The sequence below is a fragment of the Haliotis rubra genome, unplaced genomic scaffold (assembly GCF_003918875.1).
Source record: "Haliotis rubra isolate DU_JTF1 unplaced genomic scaffold, ASM391887v1 Scf285, whole genome shotgun sequence".
Classification (NCBI taxonomy): domain Eukaryota; kingdom Metazoa; phylum Mollusca; class Gastropoda; order Lepetellida; family Haliotidae; genus Haliotis; species Haliotis rubra.
Genome location: NW_025766947.1, coordinates 135,584 through 153,300, shown reverse-complemented (window position 1 = coordinate 153,300; position 17,717 = coordinate 135,584). Strand labels below are relative to the sequence as shown.

The following is a 17,717-nucleotide window of genomic DNA, read 5'->3' as shown; positions in this document are numbered from 1 at the left end:
ACAAATAGAAAATGATGTTCTGAAGTCATTGTGATAAACCTTTTGAGTAAAATATCATTTGAAATTTCAACAAACAACTTGCTTGAGTTATTATGATTATTTTATCTAACATCTTCCGCACATCAATCTACCACGTGCAATTAAGCTGCTCACATAATTGGGATGATCAATGGTGCATGCTATGAAGAAACCCAAGGCAATTAATTCTTTTATGAAATATCAACAACCCATGCATGTACAGTCCATCAAACCTCTCCATGTGCACTTACATAAACATCTAACCACTATAAACTAGCTTTTGATTACCTCCGTTTATGACTTTACTTAATCTCATTCCCAGTGGGAGGGCAACATCTACAGGATACAATGTTGGAGGTCTGGCGTGTTCAGCCACCGACAGGGACCGTAGTAGCGTCATCTTTCCAAGGGAAACATACTTGCAGGAAGGAACTGTGACTCAGGTTCGCTGAAGCAAGACCTTGTCAACAATTGGCTTCTACTGTGCGCTGATATTGTTGATTATGCAACACTGAACGCTGGCTTCTTTCTGTTCACGTCATTCCATTGGATTATGTAGAAATCTTATTGTTTGTTAATGTGTGCTAATGGTTAATTTAGCATTGCGTTGACTCTGTATATATTAAACAAATAGTTGTTTATACACAAACTAAATAAGTCATATAGGGTAGATGCAGTGTAAGTGGGTGAACTTTCTTCAATAGTGACCATTTAGTAATCGAACCCTAGTCTTCGAGGAAACATCACTAAGCTAGACAAAGCTAAACCAGTCCACAGCCCAGTTCATATGTACATCTTATTCATTGCAACAGTGGCAATATATGGTTACAACAAAAACATATTTAGCCGTTCCCCAATAAACATAGTCCTTCCGATGTCAGTGCCCTTTATCTGTGTTGCGAAACACCCGCGGTATGACTTACGTCCCTTGCCTCAAATAGCGCCACCTCCTTGTTACCGCGTCCTTGACCTTACAACACGAGGTCACTTGATATGACGATAAGGTGGCGATAACGGTGTCAGTGGCTAATGCCTATGGCAGCTGATTGACAGTTACAGAGGAGAGTGTATCGGTAATAGGTTGGCAGTCCAGTGTAAGACCGTGCTTTATCTCCAACAACATGTCGGCCAGGCACTGCAACACGTGTAAGTGGCGTTCAACAAGTAGTTACCCCATGTACTGATTACGACGATTCTGTCGAGTCAGCAGTATCTTGGCCTCACTGGAAGTTTAAAGCCACCGGTGTTCTAATAAGCGTCATGTCATGAGCCTCATAAAACAAGCAATGAAATGTGGCATACGCGGTAGAGCTGGTGCAGATATGTTGATGAGGTGAAGCTGCTGCAAGATGCTCCACTGTACTGTGCAACAGCGCCTCGCCCCGGATCACAGTTTGAACCTATCTCTGAATGCATGCAGCAAACAGTCAACCAACCACCCTCCTCCACCCATACACCATTCAACACATTCACAAGGTCGAGATTGATTGTTTCGAAATAACTTACTACCTGGTCCAATGGGTAACTTCAACAAGTGTGGATTGTGGTATATATTTATTTACATGTCTGCACCAGATTTTCTATCTGCACTGCAGCTATCTCGGTTCAAATTAAACACATTGGAATTGTATCGAGGCGTACCGAAACTGTTGCTTCTTGAGGGCAACATCAAAGAAGGTCCTGGCTACGTCTTTCTAATAGATGGGAGAAGCTTCTCTTCTATTAGCTTGATGTACACGCATGACGAATGCCCCTTCACCAAGAAGTACCCTATAGTTATTTGGCTAATGGGACTTGGTGCAAAAAGGGTAAGGAAACTGGAACGAGCACGTGGACCTCTCTGTTGCAGTAGGCTGGAGAATGACAGAGGGAAAGGTAATCATTATGTACGTCTTGTCATCTATGTTTATGACGCATGGCCACAGCGCTTCTAACTACGTCTATGTAGCACGGACAGTGCTCATGTATCTTCCTTCCACGTGGCTAATTGAGGGAGATGCTATCCTACAATGTCTGCTCCATCAAAGACTGGACTGACCCCGACCGGCGATGGCTAAAAAGGTACAGAATTGATCGCCATATGATGACAATCGCTGTCCATAAATCGTCTGATGTTGGTCCAATCCCTGTTTTGGTTTGTCAGAGAGTGAAGTTGGTACATAATGATGTGAGTTATTAACATGTAAACTCCGCCAGCATCTCCGCTCAGTGTGTCAGAGCTATGTTGAGTATCATCTGCATTGACTGAGATAGGTAGCTGCATGAGAAAATCTTGAGTGAGTTTAGAGGATGATTTCATGTTTGTCAGTTAGGTGTGAGAAGAAAGAAAGGAGTTTGCATGACGCCCCACTTGGAGGCACAGCGAACTGCCTCCCGAGTCCGTCCAAATATAAAATGTTATTTTTGTTATTTGTACCAAATTCGGGGATCGAATCCGGACGCTCGCAATGACCGATGAACCGCTGGTCTCTCTACACCCTCGTCATAGGGCCGAAAGTAACAGTTGAATTTCGCTTTTATTTTTAAAAAAACCATGAAGCTGTTGAACACGAGGTGATCTCCACCAGTTAATACTGTCTGGAGATGTCTATTCAAGTGGCCCGCAGCACGCAGATGGATAGGAGTGAGAAAACGTAAATGTATGAGAGACAATTTGAGCTCCACTTAAAGTGTCAGCGTGACAGACGTATTTGACGGCTAGACATGTGTGAGAAGGATGCAGGCTTATCGTGCACAGTAACATCAACACAATCGCAACACTCCAAGCTCCTCCAAACATTTACGTCATAACCCATTTCCTAAAAAGTATTTCTGATCCCGGTAATGGAAATGTCTACACGGAGTACGCACACATCAGAACCTCACAAACGAAATATTCTATTTGTATACATCATATCCACGTATGTAACCAGCTACCGCCTGGAAGAAAAATAGAATCCACTCCAACCACTTGCCAGCGAGGAAGACAAATACTTCGCTAGCAGATACGCCGGCGGAAACGGTCCAAGGATAGGCCAAATCTCAATTGATAATCAGCACCACTACGTGATACACTTGTGTTCACTGAAATTCGGGAACGGCAAAAACGAGCGATAAACATACAACTGGTCAACATGCAACATACAACTGGTCAAAACGCGTTTTAAGGGTAAGGTTGCACTGTTGAAGATATCCATCTGATAGGACACACATCACCAAGGTGCAACAACATGCATGTAAAACATTCCCGGGGATTGTAGTTTTGTGAACATTATACTGTAACACCGAGGACATGCCATAGCAGCGGAGAGGGGAGGTGTCTGTTGTATAACATCATTCTGTAACATCCACCTCGTCTCTATTGGTAACTACCTTCCTTGCTCCAATATCCACTATGTTGCTATTGGTAACTACCTTCCTCGCTCCAATATCCACTATGTTGCTATTGGTAACTACCTTCCTCGCTCCAACATCCACTATGTTGCTTTTGGTAACTGCATTCCTTGCTTTAACGTCCGCTATGTTGCTATTGGTAACTACCTTCCTTGCTCCAACATCCACTATGTTGCTATTGGTAACTACCTTCCTCGCTCCAACATCCACCTCGTCTCTATTGGTAACTACCCTTCCTTGCTCCAACATCCACTATGTTGCTATTGGTAACTACCTTCCTCGCTCCAACATCCACTATGTTGCTTTTGGTAACTGCATTCCTTGCTTTAACGTCCGCTATGTTGCTATTGGTAACTACCTTCCTTGCTCCAACATCCACTAAGTTGCTATTGGTAACTACCTTCCTTGCTCTAACATCCACTATGTTGCTATTGGTAACTACCTTCCTCGCTCCAACATCCACTAAGTTGCTATTGGTAACTACGCTTCCTTGCTCCAACATCCACTATGTTGCTATTGATAACTGCATTCCTTGCTCTAACGTCCGCTATGTTGCTATTGGTAACTGCTTTCCCTGCTCTAACGTCCGCTATGTTGCTATTGGTAACTGCTTTCCCTGCTCTAACGTCCGCAATGTTACTATTGATAACTGCCTTCCCTGCACTTACGTCCACTATGTTTCTATTGGTAACTGCCTTCCCTGCTCTAACGTCCACTATGTTGCTATTGGTAACTGCTTTCCCTGCTCTAACGTCCGCTATGTTGCTATTGGTAACTGCTTTCGTTGCTTCAACGTCCACTATGTTGCTATTGGTTACTGCCCTCTCTGCTCTAACATCCTCTATGTTGCTATTGGTAACTGCTTTCCCTGCACTTACGTCCACTATGTTGCTATTGGTAACTGCTTTCCCTGCTCTAACGTCCACTATGTTGCCATTGGTAACTGCTTTCCCTTCACTAACGTCTACTATGTTGCTATTGGTAACTGCTTTCCCTGCACTAACGTCTACTATGTTGCTATTGGTAACTGAACTGTAATGTCGATAGCTAGATTCAGAGCTTCTGGAGTGTCCTCTGCTTCCACATCTCGTACAGTTTTCCGCTTGCAGGAAGTTTCCTCGCACTCTCAGACATGCAGACCACACAACACTGCTTGTCCTTCCATCACAGAGGGGCGTATAACTGGACAAGGCGGCCACTCATACATAACAGTAAGACCTTCGTATTTGCATGCTGCTGTCAACTGCTTTGTTTTGCAGCATCATATGAGCAGTTGACATCTGAAGCACATGTTGACACAAGTACGTGACCTATGTATCAGACGTGGGAAGCAACACAGCAGGCCTCTCCACGGTGTTTGTACAGTGTCAGGATCTAACCCCGTGGCGGTCGCTTGAACATCTCATCTCCTCTAGGGTTAACCTCAATGTAATGGGTTACAAATCAACCTTGCCGAGAATCATCAGAGTACAGTAAGTCCAGCGAGTTCACCAGTGGCGTAGCACAGCGGTTATGCTGTTTTTTTCACCTACGCCAAGTAACCAGGAGGTAAAAGCATTGTCATTATCAACACAAGTAATCCTTCACTCATGCAATAGGCTCAATATTCGAAGCGAATAAGACCAGCTCATATAAAGGAGCCTTACGTCCACATCAGACTCATCAGACTTTGCACTACAGTCGACACGTACAGTAGACGTCAGCTACATCATGGTCTAAACTGGTCCACGTAAACTACAGATCATGTAATACGGCCCTTAATCTATCATGAAGCCCGACAACTCTCCGATCATATCATGGAGTCTATATGAACATCGGGCACCCTCAGATCTTAGTTTGACGACCTATCTCCTGCTTATTCTCCTACCGTCAGACTATTCATTTGCCCAACGCACAGTGATCATCAACCTCAGCCTTCATTTTTCTGAGGTGGTCCTTGTGCTATTCCATTACCGACTACAATTTCCCCAGCCTTATAACTCCTGTGTGACAATGTCCCCGTAGCTCACATCATGTGTAAACTGCTGACCAGCCGCTATTACTGACTCACATTAATTACACATCCGTTGCTTTCACCATCCAAGCGTTTACACAACCATCAATATTGAAACTCTGTTCTGAAGAGAATAGTTTCCAATTAACGAGCGCAAGACCCTGTGGAGTATACAGGGACCCAAGACGTATAAAACGAATAAAACATAAAATGGGTTTGTATAATCACTCAGTGCTTCTGTGTTATTGATTCCAAGTTGTAACATGTATCATCTTACAGTCATCAGGGAATTCACCGGGACGATTACAAGAGAGTGCTCTGGGTTGGTTTACGTGTTGTTCCATGTGAAATCAAGGAGTTCAAAGGGGTTACATATTATTTATATATTCTGTTCAGCTGCCTTACGACTGATTTTACACGGTTGTAGAGCTTGGCAAGAGAAACCTGTGATCAAAAAGCTGGCCGCATGCATCGGGGTTTGTCAGCAACCCAGTTCGTCAACTTCACCCAAACAGTTAACGTGCGAGACCGACAACAATCCAGCCTTTCCATGCACCGCAAACTGAAGTGCCTTGAAATGACTAAATTACTGTTCAAAGCGGCATTAAACCCAATTCACTCATCCATGCAACTATTCGCCTCCTACTTGGTTTTGTACCAATGAAAACACATGTCAAATATTTACCCCATGTCCGTCAGGTTTGTTAATTCAGGAAAACGATTTTTTCTGAGTTCCAGATTGCACAAATAGCTCAAAATGTCACATAAACAGTCCATGTTGGCGTAACGTAAAACAGGTGGCTTCAAAGGGGCGTAACTCCACAATACAACGACCGCTAAACGTCTTTATGGTAGGGTTCTGAATTAAACAGGGCTATTGCATTACGACGCAACGAGATCGCACAAACAGGCAACGCCTATCACATACAACTTGATTAAAACGTTTGATGTCAATTGAAATAACCACTGCAATCGATAAACACGAGTAGCAGCTTGATGGAAACTGTTTCCTGCTGCCGACTGTAGATAATAGCTAGTCCACGGTTTTCTCATTATTGTCAACTGCCACAGGATTACCCGAGACTATTACAGCTTCAGTATGCCTCCTTCGTCTACTGTTGTCTCTGTGAAACAGTGAGAGTATTTATCTAACACCATGGCGTGCACAACGTCGGTGTCGTCTTGTGAAACATCGGTGTATATGTATTGCATGCTCCTCCTTGGTTACCTGTACCCAGCCACCGGGTGTTCTCTGGGAACGAGTTGTAGACAGGTCAAAGACTACACAAACAACACTAACGTCTGAAAGCATCCAAACATTGTCCAGTACAGTCACATCCAGTACAGTAACACTTATTGGGAATGGGCAGCCAAACATTGTCGAGTACAGTAACACTTATTGGGAATGGGCAGCCAAACATTGTCGAGGACAGTAACACTTATTGGGAATTGGCAGCCAAACATTGTCGGGTACAGTAACACTTATTGGGAATGGGCAGCCAAACATTGTCGAGTACAGTAACACTTATTGGGAATGGGCAGCCAAACATTGTCGGGTACAGTAACACTTATTGGGAATGGGCAGCCAAACATTGTCGAGTACAGTAACACTTATTGGGAATGGGCAGCCAAACATTGTCGAGGACAGTAACACTTATTGGGAATTGGCAGCCAAACATTGTCGGGTACAGTAACACTTATTGGGAATGGGCAGCCAAACATTGTCGAGGACAGTAACACTTATTTGGAATGGGCAGCCAAACATTGTGGAGTACAGTTACACTTATTGGGAATGGGCAGCCAAACATATGTATGCTGCCGAGTAATTGTGACCGCGAAATATATCCAGTTATATATCCATGCAGGGCCAACATTAATGTTGTAAAATCAAACCTCTAGTTTTTGCTGCTGTTTTAGTACTGATAGTATAATAAACATGACAGCAAGGTAATTCTTACTATAGTCATCTATTCCTTTAACGCAGTTTGGTATCTGCTTGGGAGATAATCGAGATACGATATTCTCCCTCTTGTGTTGGCCGTTTTTACATACATTACACAGTGCTGTCCATGATATATCTGTATCCGTAAATAACTGTTTGCATATTTCATGCAATAGGTTTCTGTCAGAACATGTGTTTTGCATAAAAAGAAAACAATATTGTCACCACTAGAAGTACAGAGAAAATGTGTGTGTATATCCGTATGGATGAACTTGGACAATGTCGGCGCTGTCGTGCATTCTGTACAGCCAACAGTCTTGATAGTGTTCAGCAAGAGACGCATATATACATATACATGTGGCAACAGCTAATGCTGAATACACGATTCACACTCAAAATAGCTGGAGAGGTAATTTAGAATGACATTAATATAAGCAGATGCGAACAATTACACCTGTCTAGAGAGTAACCAACGAGAGTTAGTCATCAGTAAGTTGGATCTGCCTGAACACGGCTAGTATCAAACGCTGGTCTAGTGTTGTGTAAGTATCAAACACAGGTCTAGTGTTGTGTAAGTATCAAACACAGGTCTAGTGTTGTGTAAGTATCAAACACAGGTCTAGTGTTGTGTAAGTATCAAACACAGGTCTAGTGTTGTGTAAGTATCAAACACAGGTCTAGTGTTGGGTAAGTATCAAACACAGGTCTAGTGTTGTGTAAGTATCAAACACAGGTCTAGTGTTGTATAAGTATCAAACACAGGTCTAGTGTTGTGTAAGTATCAAACACAGGTCTAGTGTTGTGTAAGTATCAAACACAGGTCTAGTGTTGGGTAAGTATCAAACACAGGTCTAGTGTTGTGTAAGTATCAAACACAGGTCTAGTGTTGTGTAAGTATTCAAACACAGGTCTAGTGTTGTGTAAGTATCAAACACAGGTCTAGTGTTGAGTAAGTATCAAACACAGGTCTAGTGTTGTGTAAGTATCAAACACAGGTCTAGTGTTGAGTAAGTATCAAACACAGGTCTAGTGTTGTGTAAGTATCAAACACAGGTCTAGTGTTGTGTTAGTATCAAACACAGGTCTAGTGTTGTGTTAGTATCAAACACAGGTCTAGTGTTGAGTAAGTATCAAACACAGGTCTAGTGTTGTGTAAGTATCAAACACAGGTCTAGTGTTGTGTAAGTATCAAACACAGGTCTAGTGTTGTGTAAGTATTCAAACACAGGTCTAGTGTTGTGTAAGTATGAAACATAGGTCTAGTGTTGAGTAAGTATCAAACACAGGTCTAGTGTTGTGTAAGTATCAAACACAGGTCTAGTGTTGTGTAAGTATTCAAGCACAGGTCTAGTGTTGTGTAAGTATTCAAGCACAGGTCTAGTGTTGTGTAAGTATCAAACACAGGTCTAGTGTTGTGTAAGTATCAAACACAGGTCTAGTGTTGAGTAAGTATCAAACACTGGTCTAGTGTTGTATAAGTATCAAACACAGGTCTAGTGTTGTGTTAGTATCAAACACAGGTCTAGTGTTGTGTAAGTATCAAACACAGGTCTAGTGTTGTGTAAGTATTCAAACACAGGTCTAGTGTTGTGTAAGTATCAAACACAGGTCTAGTGTTGAGTAAGTATCAAACACAGGTCTAGTGTTGTGTAAGTATTCAAACACAGGTCTAGTGTTGTGTAAGTATCAAACACAGGTCTAGTGTTGAGTAAGTATCAAACACAGGTCTAGTGTTGTGTAAGTATCAAACACAGGTCTAGTGTTGTGTTAGTATCAAACACAGGTCTAGTGTTGAGTAAGTATCAAACACAGGTCTAGTGTTGTGTAAGTATCAAACACAGGTCTAGTGTTGTGTTAGTATCAAACACAGGTCTAGTGTTGTGTAAGTATCAAACACAGGTCTAGTGATATGTGCAGCTGTAGGTAGCAATAACTGTATGTATACCTGTAGATAGCAATAACTGTATGTATACCTGTAGATAGCAATAACTGTATATGTATACCTGTAGATAGCAATAACTGTATGTATGCCTGTAGATAGCAATAACTGTATGTATACCTGTAGATAGCAATAACTGTATGTATGCCTGTAGATAGCAATAACTGTATATGTATACCTGTAGATAGCAATAACTGTATGTATGCCTGTAGATAGCAATAACTGTATGTATACCTGTAGATAGCAATAACTGTATGTATGCCTGTAGATAGCAATAACTGTATATGTATACCTGTAGATAGCAATAACTGTATGTATGCCTGTAGATAGCAATAACTGTATGTATACCTGTAGATAGCAATAACTGTATGTATGCCTGTAGATAGCAATAACTGTATGTATACCTGTAGATAGCAATAACTGTATGTATACCTGTAGATAGCAATAAATGTATGTATGCCTGTAGATAGCAATAATTGTATGTATACCTGTAGATAGCAATATATGTATGTATACCTATAGATAGCAATATATGTATGTATGACCAGTTGTCATTGGTAATACATCGGGGTGGATCTCCACTGGTGCTATAGATTTCCCCGGGGCCTCCATTACGTTAGGGTTAAAGGCAATTTAGGGTGCAGTAGCAATGTCGTATTGTGTCGGTGGTGTTGATTGTGGTGGTGATGGTGGTGTGCGCACACAGAATATGTTTGTTTGTCCCCCATTAGTCTGTCTCACAGCCCCTCGACCACATTATTTTGCCTACTTCCAAGCCCTCTCTGCAATGCTTAAGCCCTAAATGAAGCAAGTGTATATTTCTCCGGTCTCCCTCGGGCTCCTTTTCAATTTAAAAGGGTTTGTTTGTTACTATCAAAAGTACGTACATGGTCCCCAACAAGTGTCATGTATGATGTTGTATGATGCTGAGATAAACAGACCTTATGAATATTGTCCTTGAGTAAACTCAGCTGTGACAGATCCAGGAGATATACAGGCCACACAAAATGTTTCTTACCATCTCACTTACAGCGTGCATTGCATGACCAAGGTTCACAAGTGTCCTGGAGGCAACCGTTTGGTAAACATGCACATTAATAGTAATTATGTCATATATATATATATATGTGTGTGTGTGTGTGTGTGTGTGTGTGTGTGTGTGTGTGTGTACGTACTGCGGGCACTATGCATAGACTAAACGTTACTAGTTATTCAAAAACAATATATCATATATACAGAGATTAAACGGTGTATGCTCTATACAAAGAGATAGCTTGTTGTATCCTGCATGGGGATGGTGTAAGTAATACAGGGAGCCTGTGTGTGTCATACAAGGAGCCTGTGTATGTAATACAGGGAGCCTGAGTGTATCATACAAGGAGCCTGTGTATGTAATACAGGGAGCATGTGTGTGTCATACAAGGAGCCTGTGTAAGTAATACAGGGAGCATGTGTGTGTCATACAGGGAGCCTGTGTATGTAATACAGGGAGCCTGTGTATGTAATACAGGGAGCCTGTGTATGTAATACAGGGAGCCTGTGTATGTAATACAATACACGGAGCCTGTGTATGTAATACAGGGAGCCTGTGTATATAATACAGCGAGCCTGTGTAAGTAATACAGGGTCCTGTGTGTTACTACAAAGACTGGATAATTCAACCCCTCCGGCTGTACTAGGGACAGTGCAAGTCGAGTGTTTGTCTCAGCTGTGTGGAGAGGGACAAACTGGAGGTTGACTTCCTGGCGAGCTAGTCGCACACGGAATCTTGTTTTACAATTACAGGTGTCAGTGCTAAACAAATCCCACCAAGACCTTTAACAGGTTGACATTAGTGTAGTGATGCTGACCTTTGCATGACCTCTGGCCCATTGTACGCCTTGAACATAGGCGACGGTGGCGGGCTTGTTGCTGGAACACCACTGGCATCCACGTTCACCCTGTGGTACAATCTTCCTTCATCCATGTGCCATCATTCAAACATAGTGATATGTACGCCATATTCACCGGACGTATACCATCACCGATACAAACTAGTGGCCTTGACATGTACAGTAATACAAAGTGTTGACCTGATGTGTATTATCAGTCATACACAATGCTTCTGTACCATCACTGATACATGTATACTGTGAAACTGGCGATCCCAGGTGCGGCGTACAAACATACATCTTCATCATCAACATTATCATTTTATGATGTTCACCAATGAGCTCGACTTGTACAAGTCTCTAAGGTAGTAATCAATAGTTTAAATGATAATTTCCAGAAAATATAGATAAACAGACTGGTGCCTCTCTGGAGTATAGAATTATATACATCCAAGGGCTCTGCATTTAGTACAGCCTTGGAGCAAGGCTACCAATGAACCGCCGTGCTACGCAACTCTCCTCCGTGCACTCTCTCCTATGCACCACCCTGCATGAGTGCTGCTGACAAGGCGGAATTTAAATCTCTTCAGCAAATTGCTTGTAATTCAAAGGTATCCGCAAAACTCCGTTTTGTCCAATTAGCGTGTTCAGTTTGAAATGTCATGATATAACGTTTTTATACCTGTACCATATCTCCCAGCCAGCTCGGAGTGGTGCCTCGTCAAGTATGCTGCAGTCACATCCCTTCCGGCGAACCTTTACACGAGCAGCCTCTCACAGACTTTGACAGCATTTGACAAGAATGGCTTCTTACCCCTGCCCTTTTCGTCTTCCCTGTACCAGTCTGGGCGACATTGTAACGTTCAATATCGGATATTAATTATAGAGATATATGAAAGGTGGTGCCGTATTAGAATACCATCCTCATGTCATACCATGAGCATAAGTACAGAACCTTCAAGTGAGGGTCGCCTCGTAACACGTCTCAGATAACCATGACTTACCCCAGCTCTCCCTTTCTGCCCCTCGCAAGGCCAAGCCCCGAACAGGGCACTTAATGATCGTTAAACTATAGGACGAACACTCCCGACCCCAAACCCCTTTTCATACTCCTGATTACTGAGAACTGCGCATTCATGACAGTCTCCTTTCCAGCGTACGCTCGTCTGTACTACATCTACACGCTGCTCTCACCTTCTGAATCCTGAACAGGTGAACACCATCTGACATCGCTAGTACTAAACAGGTTCAATCATAATCATTCATTACAACGCAGTCAAGGACTGGCCACAAAACCTAAACCCTCGCGAACACCACACTAAAATGACACATGCAATCTAAATTACCGTTATAGTCGCCGACTGAACACCGGAAACAGCACACGAAACATGACAACGGCCATAATAATCGCTTTAAACAACACCTAGTATAGTTTACACTTAACCACGACACCTGCACTTAAAACCAGTTAACAACGCTCTAGCTGGAGACATAGTCAAAACCATTGCCATGTATGCAGGGAATTAGAGATGGACGCCATAACTTACACCCAGTGAAAAACGCTCTAGCTGGAGACATAGTCAAAACCATTGCCATGTATGCAGGGAATTAGAGATGAACGCCATAACTTACACCCAATGAACAACACTCTAGCTGGAGACATAGTCAAAACTATTGCCAGGTACACAGGGAATTAGAGATGAACGCCATAACTTACACCCAGTGAACAACACTCTAGCTGGAGACATAGTCAAAACCATTGCCATGTACACAGGGAATTAGAGATGAACGCCATAACTTACACCCAGTGAACAACACTCTAGCTGGAGACATAGTCAAAACCATTGCCAGGTACACAGGGAATTAGAGATGAACGCCATAACTTACACCCAGTGAACAGCACTCTAGCTGGAGACACAGTCAAAACCATTGCCAGGTACACATGGATCAGAGAACGCCACATCATATACTTAGTGAACACCTTCGTCAACATCATTACTTAGGTTCACTTTGAGTGAAGCACTTGCAAGCGAGATCGAACCCCAAATAGCCCATGGGATAGTACAAGGCAAGAACCGTCTGCTTTGTGTAAACAGCTGCTTGAATCATCAGTGTGTTAGTGTTAGTCTGTAGTGACATTCGTGGTTGTGTATATAGTACATCTGTCATAAAACTGAAGTTGATTCTTGAGGAAGACCCACTTCACTGTACATGTACATCCAGGCAGCTGTGGCACGAGTGCGGGGACACGGCAGGCTGGTACATTAACTACTGGCCACAACTAATTACTACTTTCTGTGTATACGGTCTACAGCTTGACTCCATACATCCACATCATACATACATCATACAACAACACAATCTCACCCAGCGACACATCATCCACGCTGATTCAGCCGTGGGGTGTATTTTCCAAATGATGTAAACGATGTATATATTCTTCGCCATACAGCGATCCATTGTCTCTACAAAGAAATGGACACGTTGTGACAACTACATTCCGAGTACAGTGAATTAAGCTCCACTATCTGCTTCACAGTACAATGCTCCTGCCTGAATGTGTCTATCTCTCTGACGGCTCAGGGAGCGGATCGATGAAGCAAGGGCCATGAACAGATCAAAACCTACTTGGACCAGAATAAACGGCTCATTTAATATCGGTATGGATCTCGTGATTGTAATAGGTAATAATGAAGTAATTCATTGCTTTTGACATTGTTATAGTCATTGATCATGTTGGACATTACATTTGCTTGCTTGATTAAAAAGGATGGGATGTTTCCTCAGTATGATTTAAATATTGATTCGTGGTTGGACATTCATTTGTCCATGAACAACTATTCAATCAAACTGTTTCATTTCATGAAGGACAGTCAAGGTGGATGTAGAAGTCAGTGGGGCAGGCAGCTGGATCGCTGTAATATGTAGTACATTTCATTTCATGCACGACACATGTACAGAATACCATATATGATTCAAGATGGGAGGTGTATAAAGGAGAGGGTTTAATTCTGGATTGAGGTGTGTAAAGGAGAGGGTTTAATTATCGATGGAGGTGTGTAAAGGAGAAGGTTTAATTCTCGATGGGAGGTTATAAAGGAGAGCGTTTAAGTTTGGATTTGAGGTGTGCAAAGGAGAGGGTTTAATTCCGGATTGGAGGTGTGTAAAGGGGATGGTTTAATTCTGGATGGGACAAATGTAAAGAAGAGGGTTAAATTCCGGATGGGAGGTGTTACAGGCGAGGGTTTAATTCCGGATGGAGGTGTTACAGGCGAGGGTTTAATTCCGGATGGGAGGTGTTACAGGCGAGGGTTTAATTCCGGAAGGGTTTAATTCCGGATGGGAGGTGTTACAGGCGAGGGTTTAATTCCGGATGGGAGGTGTTACAGGCGAGGGTTTAATTCCGGATGGGAGGTGTTACAGGCGAGGGTTTAATTCCGGATGGGAGGTGTTACAGGAGAGGGTTTAATTCCGGATGAGAGGTGTTACTGGAGAGGGTTTAATTCCGGATGGGAGGTGTTACTGGAGAGGGTTTCATTACGGATGAGAGGTGTTACTGGAGAGGGTTTCATTCCGGATGAGAGGTGTTACTGGAGAGAGGGTTTCATTTCATTCGGATGGGAGGTGTTACTGGAGAGGGTTTCATTCCGGATGGGAGGTGTTACTGGAGACTGGATGAGAGGTTTAATTCCGGATGGGAGGTGTTACAGGAGAGGGTTTAATTCCGGATGAGAGGTGTTACTGGAGAGGGTTTCATTACGGATGGGAGGTGTTACTGGAGAGGGTTTCATTCCGGATGAGAGGTGTTACTGGAGAGGGTTTCATTCCGGATGGGAGGTGTTACTGGAGAGGGTTTCATTCCGGATGAGAGGTGTTACTGGAGAGGGTTTAATTCCGGATGGGAGGTGTTACAGGAGAGGGTTTAGTTCCAGATGGGAAGTGACAAGGAAGACGGTTTAGGTGGAGGTCGTTCACTCACCCTGCAGTCATTGATGATTGAGCAAAATACTGCGGACTCGAAGGTTTCTGTGGCCTCATTACTTGAGTAATTTTGATTAATGAATCCTAGCTGTCACCTGACGCATACGAAGATTACTTTCTTCAATACGAATACAACCATGCACACTGCTCATGGGACATATACTACATGTCCGTAGTTCCCAGCGTCCCTGCAAACTGTTAGCTTATCAACCTGACTTTATTCTGTTGCACATGTTCCATTGCTCTGTAAACAGACATAAATGTCGACATAGTTGTACGATGTCACGGCTGGCAACGCACATACATGACGATATGAGTGGAAGTAGCAAGCGACGGTTTTCTCACGCCCGTCACCATGTGAATCCTGTCAACACTGAATATGTGCTGACATTGTCAGTATAGGTTGACAAGGCAACACACACTCTCGTAACTGGTGTTGTAATTGTGAGCACACGGGCAAGCAATACTGGCAACTTCATATTGTCGGTCAGGTAAATGAAATGCTTTTAACAGAGTATGTAGTAAGTGAAGCATTGTTGAGCACTGTTAAACAGCATATAACTTGATATGGTAGGATGACTGTCGTGGCAGATAGCTGGGGTCTCTCCACCACTACACAAAGACACGATTTTGCTGTGGGAAAGTTGCCAAGTTTCAAGTTCAAATCAAAGCAAAAAATATTTTGTTATTTCTTTCCTGTCATATTTACAGAACATGAACACGATGTGTTCCGGCTGTGTTCTGTGCAGGAAAGAATCATGACTTAAGCTTACGTCAACAGGGCGACATTGCCGACGATCAATGTCGAATGATTCACAAGCAGGCTGACAACAGCGTTGTATTTGCTCGCTTATCATGAAAGCCATAACGGTTCTGTGACATATACAAGAATGTATGTGTCAACTGCTGACTTAGATGTTACATGACACATGTGACATAGCAGTCCAGGTTAGATGACCACACCCACCACCAACATCATGTCACTCCCTCAAACTTTTGTCCTTTCTTTCAAAAATGCGCATAATTTTAATCTAAACATGCACACAACACAAAGGTCTACTCAGAAACCAACTGACAACCTTTAATCAAAGATAAGGCACAATGGAACGCTGAAGGGTATTACCTATTTCTGCATAAAATATTCTTCACCGTTAAATATAAGCAAATGATATTGGAATAGCCAGCCTTATTACATTTACAGGGCTGCGGTAAGCGACTCACAGCCGTGGTCACAGCGCGGGTGCCCGCCGACGATCAGCTGATCGGCGCGTCATAGTGTTCCTTTGTTAACGTTCAGACGGCACTTGAGGTACAGCGCACAGGGGGACGGTATGATCTCTGTTGGAATTGACGAACTCATCATGACAGATGTAAAGTAATTCAATGTATATATATATATACGTAGTACGTTCATGTTCATATTCACGAGAGTGAGACGAGCAGCTGATTTCATCTCAGCTTTAGTTTGTGGTAGTATGAAGATACCTGTCCCCTCCGTCGGTCAGTCAGATATTACATGATCTTATTGATAATGATATAAATTGGTATCAATTGTCCTACTTTGTTATAGAACAGTAATCCATAAACAATCGTCAGGTTGATATTTGATCAGCTGGTTGTCGTGGATCGGTCTGCTTGTGACACTTTGAAGTGCGCCCTGAACTTAACAAAGACACTCATGTACCTAATGGATCACTCCTGATGCGATGTCACTACAAAACAGTCGGGCTGTTTGTTATTTAAAAGCTCTTCAAATTTGCTTACCTTCTTGAGCGAGCCCTGAGAGAGCGCCCATCGCTGGTCCGGATACCGTCTGCTGCCGAGGATGTGTCGTCTGCTGCTATAGACTGACTGTTATTGTTATTATCGCTGATTGTGTTTTCTTCCATCTGTAAAATATCCGAATTATTCATCCCTGAAGCAATCTGTAAAGTTTCACCATCGAAAACAGCCTTGGTATCCGTCGCTGGGGTGCTCATATCCAAGCCCGAGGGTGGGGAAGTGGGACCTGCCCTCTCGGACAAAATTCCTGACCCCTCCATCTGGCTTCTTACATTGGCTTCTATAGAAATTATCCAGTGTATGCTGTGGTCAGCAAGAGTGTTAGATGGTAGTTCCGTCCTCTGACACACACAAGTCAAACACCGTACAAAGTGTTCCCAGAGATCTCCGGTGAAAACACCGGCCGCTTCTACACATGGTCTGCGGGATTACTCTAAGCCAAGATACGCTACATAGTAACACACGAATCGACGTAACGCATCTCACAGCCAATCAAATGACAGTATGCGCGCAGTCGGTTTGATTGACGTCTCCAGCATATACATCTGAATTGATTTTCCCAGCCCTTGACAGTTGAGAGCGGACAGTGTACAAACCACATGCGGACCCAGGGAAACCGCTGTATACGAAACACTTCCTTCTGGAGTATATATGTACACAACAGTTGCGGACAGAGGCGAGAACATGCCGGATTCAGTGGACGTCACGCCTATCACTGGTCTCCCCGAAATATTGTTGGACATCTCGTAATGTATTTGGCTGAAGCACACACCGAGAGGTGAACATGTCGGCATGTCGCGGTGTATGTTATTGGGGACA

At 43.1% G+C, this 17,717-nt stretch overlaps 1 protein-coding gene across 1 annotated transcript in view; it reads right to left on the bottom strand.

The window, feature by feature from the left end:
• The window catches only part of LOC124281575 (homeobox protein Mohawk-like), a 62,185-nt gene extending 44,844 nt beyond the window's left edge, over positions 1–17,341 (bottom strand). Inside the window, exon 1 of the mRNA XM_046717519.1 lies at positions 16,881–17,341. Within this exon, the coding sequence (XP_046573475.1) occupies positions 16,881–17,158 (278 nt within the window). The 5' untranslated portion in view covers positions 17,159–17,341. The remainder of the gene's footprint in view (positions 1–16,880) is intronic.
• Positions 17,342–17,717: the final 376 nt, after the last annotated feature.